Below are 8,912 nucleotides of genomic sequence, written 5' to 3'. Positions count from 1 at the left end.
ACTACCATGGATTACAGTAAGGCGCACATTACAGTATTGGTTTATGTTAAAAAATCTGAGGGTTTAATGTCACTTTAAGGGTTCGCAGTCTACTGATATTACTCCCAAAAGTAAAGGAGACCATTTCAGTTTTTGTCAGAGACTTTATTGAACATAGGAAAGGACAAACGTTAAATTAATTCGGAACACAAAAGGAACGGGACAATCCGGACTATACACAGAACAGTAGTAGTGACGTAGTCTATAATACAAGCCGTCCTCCATCTTGGCGCCTCCACCTCAGAAGTTGGGTTTGTGCTTCTTTAGCTCGACCATCAAGTGATGGAGATTAATTAGCTCTGAACAGACCGGGAGATTCCGGAGAGGAGGCTGGGAGAGGATCTTGTGGAATCGGTGGTAGTATTGGATTAGCTGCGTCAGTGCCCCCTGCAGAAAATCAATACGAATATTAGTATATTGAGCCGCAGTTCACAAAGATCTAGTTTTTTTTATGAAGACTTTCTGGTTGGGTACCGGCACACAAATTCAACACGGACATTGTTTTTTTTTGGTTTTTTTCTGGTATCGTTCATTAGGGGGAAAGCATCCCGATACCGGGCATACCGATCAGCCATGACATTGTGACCACTGAGAGGTCAAGTGAATAGCATTGTTCAGGACCGACCAAAAGTGGTCCAAGGAAGGAAAACCGATGAACCAGCAATAGGGTCATGGGCGGCCAAGGCTTACTGATGCACATGGGGAGAGAAGGAGGCCCCCACCTCGCAACTTGCAGGGCTTAAAGGATCTGCTACTACAGGTGAAACTCGAATAATTAGAATATCGTGCAAAAGTAATTGCAGTAAGTGCTGCAAAAGGGGCCCAAACCAAGTACTGAGTACATATGCATGCTTGTACTTTTCAGAGGTCCGATATTGTTCTATGTACAATCCTTGTTTTATTGATTGCATGTAATATTCTAATTTTTTGAGGTTGTGGATTTGGGGTTCTTGGGGTTTTCATGAGCTGTAAGCCATAATCATCACAATTATGACAAATCACGGCTTGAACTATCTTGCTTTGCATGTAATGAGTCTCTCTCATATATTAGTTTCACCTTTTAAGTTGCATTAGTGAAATAAATGAACTTTGCACGATATTCTAATTATTCGAGTTTCACCTGTATATACTCTGTCCTCATCAGGTGGCATGATAAACCAGTCATTGCAGTGAACCTGCCAAGGGGCTCTTCTGCTGACATTCCAGGTTTCCTGCAAAGGCTCTTATGTTGCATTAAGACTTCTTCCTTAAGCTGGCCAGTATTTCCCCCATCAGGACCCCCCCTCCCCTGTTTGACAAAAGCTGATCTAAAAAAACAACTTTTGTCAGAGAAGCCAGTCCAAAAATGTCCACCCAAACAGTAAAAGTTAATCTGCACACCTGCCGCTGTCAGAATACCGTAGACTGGCGGTGGGGATTCCGCCATTCACGCTGTTAGCATTGGATGCAATCTAAACTAGAAAACCAAAAACCCCCATGTATGACCACCCTTCCTTACCACCAAGCTTTATGCCCCCCCCCCTCCCTCCCTTTTCCACGATGGGCAACCGCCCCTTATTGGTTCCCATTTCCCTCATCATTCATTGGAGGTCACAACTGCCATCTGGAAATATGAACTTCCTACGGCAGACTGACAGACCGATATCTGGTGGCAAGACTGGACTCCTTGCCTATACCAGCTGCCCGCTGTATCCCTGATGCGTCTGGGTCTAGGCCACGTCAGGGACCTATGTGAGGTAGAGGCACTTACTGGATACCCCGGCCTGTGCAGCCAATAGGTGCCTCTGACCCGCACAGATCCCGCCCTCGACCTGGAGGTATTTTAGGGGTCCTGGTTCAGAAGGCAGAAAAGGAGGGGGAGGGGTGATATCTGTGGGTGTAGGTTCCCCTTAATGAACTTTAAAACTTTCACCATTTTTCAAAGGGAACATGTTAGACGGTAAATCAGCCAACTGAGATCTGAACAGATTTGTCTCTAAACCCTCACAAGGCCACGCTGAGCAGCGGCAGAATTCACAGACCTTGGACGCGCTGTAAGCATCTCATTAACACAGAAGAGATGATTACCTGTATGATGCTGGTTCCATTTTTGAAGTTTGTGAATGACCTCATGACATCTTGGCTTAGCCCCTCCACGGCCTGCTTCCACGTGGCGGAGAATCCTCGCACTAACTGAGCCACCCGCGCTGGACAGAGAAGAGAACCGGTCATTGCAGCAATCACTCTCACACAGATCAGACTACAGCAGGCTGGTCGGCGTTTCTTACCTTCCTCGCTCTTCAGACGATCCTGCTGGCCCTTCTCCATGAGAGATTCGGATTCTTTCACAAAGGCAATCATCCCCCCAAATGATGGCGCCAGGATCTCCTCTATGAATTCCTAGACAGTATAAAGTGAGGGTTGGAGTGAAGCATGCCATGAGGGGGATACAGTATATTTCTGCTTTATGGCATAACGTTAACAACCCCCCCGCCCCCCCCCCTTTTTTTTTTAACCCCCATCAGGTTTATACTGATTTGGCCCAATTGTCATTTCCCTTCTCTTTTGGTTCCTGTGATGGTAGTCAAAGGAAGTCAGGGGAAATCCCCGTTAATGGAGGAATAAAACCCAGACCGAGGTTGTAACCTTTTCATACAATACTAGGGGGAAAAAACTGAGTCTTCTCTAGCAATTGGGAGCCAATCAGCATTGTTCTTGATCATGTGATCACAATGACAGGCCAGCCTTTGTGATAACCAGCAGACTGCAGGTTTGTTTGATAAAAAAAACTTTTTTGTTGTGCTTTGGTTTAATACTGCAATTGTCAGATACAATTACCATAATAAAATATATATATATATCTAAATGCACCGATACCAGTTTTTCCGTATCGAGTACTGATATTTTTTTATACCCCGATACCCATTAGTAAAGTCCCATTAAGGAAGCCGGGTGGCATGTAATGACTCGCCACACGGCTTCCCGATTAGCCGGGAAGCTGTTTCCATGCTCCCTCGTCACCAGGTGATGAGGGAGCATGGAGCCGGCTTTCTGGCCAATCAGGAAGCTGAGCGGTGAGTCATTACATGCCGCCCGGTTTTCTGATTGGCCAGGAAGCCGCCTCCATGCTCCCTCATCAGGTGATGAGGGATCGTGGAGTCGGCTTTCCAGCCAATCAGGAAGCTGGGGGAGGGGGCGAGTCATTACCCACCCCCGGCTTCTTGATTGGCCTGGAAGCCAGCTCCATGGTGATGAGGGAGCATGAAGCCGGCTTCCCGGACAATCAGGAAGTCGGCCAGCATGTAATGACTCGCTGCCCGGCTTCCTGATACTGGAAGTTCCGGTATTGGGATAGGCATTGGGAGCATTTGAGCAAGTACGAGTACTCGCCCAAATACTCGGTATCGCCACCTATACTAGTATTGGTATCGGTGCATCCCCAATATATATATATTTTACTTTTTCCCCCACATTTTTGTCTATCAGCCTCTAATAAAAAAAACAAAGCAAGAGTTTTGTTAAAACTGCGTACCAAATAAAAGCCTCCTATGCCGTTGTAAAAATATTGTGTTGGTAGGCAGGATAGTAAGCGTTTGTGACAAGTTAACCGGCTCTGCTTCATTTAATCTCGGCCCCTACACCCAAGTGTGGTCATGAAAGGTTTAATCTTGAACCAAGTGTGACACAACACACAGCTCTCATCCTTGTAGTCACTGACCTGAGTCCGTGCGCTGAGTAGCTGCTGGAAACTCTCCACCTCCTTACTGTCCGATGAGGCTCGTTCCTTGAAATAAACAAACAATGACACTGACATTGAAGGAGAGATGTACAGGTGACGTAATGACAGACACTGTGCCGTAGCGCGGCATCACTCACCATCAGCACGCTGAGCAGCATGTCATAGTTATTAATCAGGAAAATGAGTTGCTCCTTTCTGGAGGAAAACTCCGCTGCCATTCTAAGGACAAAATTCTCCACTTCCCCCTGGAAACAAGATACCAGAATTAAATGGTGGTTCCAGATATAACCAATCAGATTGCTTCTTTCATTTTCCTGCCTGCATTAGGAAAGCTGGCATTGTATTGGTTGCAGCAGTAAACACAAACATTTTCATTGTAGAACACGAGGACTCCTCACTCTCCCTTTCATTGAGGTTCTCTGGACTTTGCGATGGGAAGCTCCGCTGTATACATTTACCTGCAGCTGTCCGAGGTTGGAATGTGTCTTCTCATTCGGGAATGTCTGATTTATACTGACAATGGCGGATGAAAACTCAGCGTAACGGCGGGTTATCTGGGAGGAAACAGACAGGGCTCATTGAGTATGGCGCAGGTGTAGACGTGTGTATACAAGTTTAGGAAATGCTTTAAACCTTACATAGTGCGGCCTTGTGTCCAGATTGCCCAGCCTCTGCGGGTCTGTGTTCCGGATACTCTGAATGTTTAATTCTAAGATATACTGGAAGCGGGGCCACAGCATGTCCAACAGAGCGTCCCAGTACCTGCGGGCCAGCAACACACATATGAGAAAGATGCAGATCAGGGGTGAGCAAACTCTGGCCTTCCAGCTGTGGTGCAACTACAAATCCCATGAGGCATTGCAAGACTCTGACAGCCACGGGCATGACCCCCAGAGACAGCTGCATGATGGAATTTGTAGTTTCACCACAGCTGGAGGGCCGGAGTTTTCCTGTTGTAGACAATTTTTATACAAATATAAGCTAGACAACACCATGGGGGCAGTTTTTGTTTATTAAATCCCAGCAAGTTACAGAAGTAGTGATGACAAAGTGGTAAGTAGGGATGCACGGATACCAATACTAGTACTGGCCCAAATGCTCCAATACCTTCCCTGATACTGGAACTTCCAGTCAGAGGAAAATTTCCTCTGACCGACAGTGCCATAAGGGAACATAGAACCAGCTTCCTGGGCATCTGTGAGGGATCGTGGAGCCGGCTTCCTGGCCAATCAGGAAGCTGGGGGGGGCGAGTCATTACCCCCCCACCCCCGGCTTACTGATTGGCCAGGAAGCCAGCTCCATGCTCCCTGGCGACGAGGGAGCATGGAGCCGGCTTCCCGGCCAATCAGGAAGCCGGCCAGCATGTAATGACTCGCTGCCCAGCTTCCTGAAACCGGAAGTTCCGGTATCGGGATAGGCATCAGGAGCATTTGGGCGGGAACAAGTATCGGTATCGGTGCATCTCTTAACTATATATATTTTATTTTTCCCCCCACATTTCTGTCTATCAGCCTGTAATCAAAAACCCCAAGCAACAGTTTTGTTAAAACTAACTATAGTTAGGATAGTAAAATGTACTCTTCCCAATACTTATAGCTGCAGTGTTTCACGCCAGCTCTAACATGCTGGTTCTATAGATTGAGAGCTAAGCAATCACAAACTGCTAATCACTCACAATCTTCTCCCCGCAGAGAGTGGTGACTGACAGTCTGACGTAGCTTTGGCATCAATCAATTGATACCATTCAGGATTGGATATTTCTAACATCATACTTATCTATAAGAACAATGTAATTACACTTCTCTTAAAGTGAACCCATCTCTCTTTATGTACAAGGCACAATGACAGTCCACAGGTTGTTGTGTAAACAAAACCATGTGATCATTAAAAGAGAACAATAGGGTAACCTTTTTATACCACAGTTCTCTTTAGGGTCACGGGGGGACATATACTGACCTCCTCCCATGACCTGAAGCTCAGCATATAGCTCGCTATATACCGAGAGCGCCGCAGCCGGGACAGATCCTGACAGTACTGTTGAGATCCACCTAGCTGGCTGATTGACAGTGGGCTCTGCCTATCTAGAGGAGGAGGGGGGGAATCCCTGCGGGGAGATGATCGGGAAGCGAGCAGTATGTGCTCGCTTACTTTCCGATCAATAGAGCCGACGTTTGACAGTTGCATTATCACACATCGGCTCACACATCTCTTTTATGATTGGCTGTCTTATTTGTGAGAGAATGGTCCTATGAATGGCAGCACAGTGTCGGAAGGAGAAGCCTGCACAGGTAATAGTAATCTACATTGCAGAAGTGAACCCGTCAAGTGACATAGGCTTAGGCATTGCTCCTGCATGCACAGACCTCATTATAATCTGATTTTTGATTTGAAGGTCCACTTTAAGCTTATATCTTGATTAAAAGTATCAGCTTCATCCATCATTTTCTATTTTATGATAAACCTGCACTTTAAAGCATATCTAAGAAATGACCGTATTCCATAGGGCTGTATAAAGATGAGTTGTGCAGAAAGCAATAACCAATAACAATTCAGCATACTAAAAATCAAATGCATGATGGATGCTCCTCATTGGTTGCTATGGGTTCCTGCACCTTGCTCATTACTCTTTCCTCTACTGAATAAGCTCATTGATCAGAAGTGGCAGGTTACGGGGATCTCTCACTTGTCTATGGCGGGGATCTCTCTCCTTTGAGCGATGCCTTTAAACCGCAGCACAATGTGTATGCACAGGAAAATGGCGATGCTGTCGAAACAGTCAGACACATAGGAGTCAATGTGCTTCTGTAAAACGCAGAGACAAGGTGGTTAGAGGAATGGAGGTCGGACTCATTGGGGTCACTGTGTTGTGATTGGTTGGAGGTGTCTCACCAGGAACATGGATAAGGTTTTGCCCATCACCGTGTTGAAGAGCTCCTGAGCCCCCGAGCCGCTGGCCAGGAAGAAGTCGGATAAGAAGAGGTATTCCCGGCAGCTGTTGTCTAGGAGGGCGTAGTGCTGGCTGCGGAACAGAGACTCAAACGGGTACTGGTGGAATAAGAGCGAGGGGGTGGGTGGGGGGTTACACATACAGGTACGTCTATCAGCACTGCATGCAAGTCTTCTGATTCAAATACATGTCATCATTTCAATCCTGCCAAAAAATATATTTCAATTTCAGATTACAGTAATGATTTATGAATAATCCGTCCAGCCATATGCTGAGTGAATGCCGTTCGCATGACATTTCTGCCACCAGATGGAGCCGAGGTGCATAGGAAGTTCCAATACTCCTCGGCTCCATCTAATGGCGGGAATGCTGTGCGAATGGCATTCACCCAGCGTATGCCTGGGCAGATGATTTATAAATCACCCCCATACAGTAGTCTCATGGGATGAGTCACTTACTGGCCTCCTATATCTCTTGGGTACTTCAGCTGCAAGATCTTCCCATAAAAGTAAAAGAGTTCTTTCCCATCTTGGAGTTTTGGGTGTTCCAAGTTCTCCTGCTATGGTCTCCCTAAAGTGTATTTCCACTTTCGCAGCCAAATTGGGATAACACCTATTTTATATTTGTTACCGGTTCCCATTCACATAGCATAAGCTAAAGAAGAATTTTAAAAAATGCTTCTTGCAGTTTGAATTGCTTTTACTCGGGTTAGGGTTTTAAGGGTTAAAATTTATTCTTGCTTCTATTTCTTGAAATGTTAGGAGGGGGTGTGAGGGGTGAGGTGGCTTATCAGATAAAACACAATCCCCAAATTTCAGCCCCAAGACTTTCCATTAGGACAGATCACTGTGGAAGGGATCAGAGAAACGTGGAATCGGCCATCTTGTCTGCTTTAATGAACATATAAAGGGGGTTTCTCAAATTTGACTGCAAAAGTGGAAATACATTTTAACTTGTGCTTTGACCATATATGGGTGAAAACTTACACGGGGCTCTCTCCTTTCATATGACAGCTCTGGGTACCTGAACAACCAATGACAAAGCACCAAAGCTCTCACATGAAAGTCACATGTTCCCCATCCCGGCAAAAATCTCCATGCTCCTTGCACCTGAACTGAGCAGCAAGGCGAGTGAAGGGAAGCTGAGTATGTGCAGATGGAGAGGGCACCGGTTAAGTGAACCCAATCTAATGCTGCACTGTGTAGGTTCACCTGCTGGCCTCTATATCATCACTGTGCACTATAGAGACAAGGGATGCACCGATACTAGTACTAGTACTTACCCAAATGCTCCGATACCGGAACTTCCGGTCAGAGAGAGATTTCCTCTGACCGGCAGTGCCGCAAAGGAACATGGAGCCGGCTTCCTGGCCAGTCAGAAAGCTGGGTGGCAGGTAATGACCCGCCTCCTAGCTTCCTGATTGGCCAGGAAGCCGGCCCAATGCTGATTGGCTGGGAAGCTGGCTTCCCGGCCAATCATCATTGAGCTGGCCAAAGAGCATGGAGCCGGCTTCCCGGGCAATCAAGAAGAACACGACCGCCTGGCTTCCTGATTACGGCTCCATGGAAGATGAAGTACCGGTATTGATATGAAAGATAAATATCCGTACTTGAGGTGACTATGAAGAGTCTTCTATAGCAGGAAGCGTATTTATCAATTTATTTTACATAGCAACAGGGTCACTTTATTATAAGTGCGTGTGATTCCTTTTAAAATCTTCTTCTGCTTATAGTCATTTCATATTGTTGAGCAGCCATGTTTGACCACTATCTATGCAGCCCCTGCTTCCTGAATATTAGTTCAGCACGGTGACTCTGCTTTACAGCTCAATTCAGACTGAATTATAACAGGACTGGGAGACAAGTGATTGTATCTAAGGGGCGGGATCTGAGCTCACTCACTTACATACAGCCACTAATGGGATAATCTGCAGTTGTGTATATAAAATACAATTCACCCTTCTGCGCGGTGTGCGGCACAATGATTGGACCCTCCAGCTCTGTGGGAGTGATGATGGCGGCCCGGTTCCCGACAGTAAACACCGTATTCTTACTGCGCAGTGCTGGCTTGGAGAAGAAGCGTGTCCAGGTTAAGGAGAATGTGAGTTGTCAAAGGGCTTTGAAGCGGATCTCATAGCAGACGTATATAAAACACAATTCAATTCATAAAAAAAAAAATTGTATATCTTAAATGCAAAAACCTGAATCT

General features: G+C 46.1%; 1 protein-coding gene across 2 annotated transcripts in view; it reads right to left on the bottom strand.

Moving 5' to 3' along the window:
• Window positions 1-205: 205 nt before the first annotated feature.
• The window catches only part of VPS52 (VPS52, GARP complex subunit), a 21,768-nt gene continuing 13,061 nt past the window's right edge, over window positions 206-8,912 (bottom strand). Inside the window, exons 11-21 of one of the 2 annotated variants that reach the window (XM_018558129.1) lie at window positions 8,655-8,784; window positions 8,518-8,521; window positions 6,647-6,802; window positions 6,441-6,559; window positions 4,396-4,519; window positions 4,216-4,311; window positions 3,895-4,002; window positions 3,737-3,802; window positions 2,307-2,418; window positions 2,107-2,225; window positions 206-426 (exon numbers count right to left, since the gene is read on the bottom strand). In XM_018558129.1, the coding sequence (XP_018413631.1) occupies window positions 280-426; window positions 2,107-2,225; window positions 2,307-2,418; window positions 3,737-3,802; window positions 3,895-4,002; window positions 4,216-4,311; window positions 4,396-4,519; window positions 6,441-6,559; window positions 6,647-6,802; window positions 8,518-8,521; window positions 8,655-8,784 (1,181 nt within the window). In that variant the 3' untranslated portion in view covers window positions 206-279. Of the gene's footprint in view, window positions 427-2,106; window positions 2,226-2,306; window positions 2,419-3,736; window positions 3,803-3,894; window positions 4,003-4,215; window positions 4,312-4,395; window positions 4,520-6,440; window positions 6,560-6,646; window positions 6,803-8,105; window positions 8,110-8,517; window positions 8,522-8,654; window positions 8,785-8,912 lie in introns of both variants that reach the window. The other variant, XM_018558130.1, reaches the window with a different exon arrangement.

The sequence above is a fragment of the Nanorana parkeri genome, unplaced genomic scaffold, assembly GCF_000935625.1.
Source record: "Nanorana parkeri isolate BGI_ZX_2015 unplaced genomic scaffold, ASM93562v1 scaffold321, whole genome shotgun sequence".
Taxonomy (NCBI): Eukaryota; Metazoa; Chordata; class Amphibia; order Anura; family Dicroglossidae; genus Nanorana; species Nanorana parkeri.
This window is presented reverse-complemented; position numbering and strand designations above follow the sequence as displayed.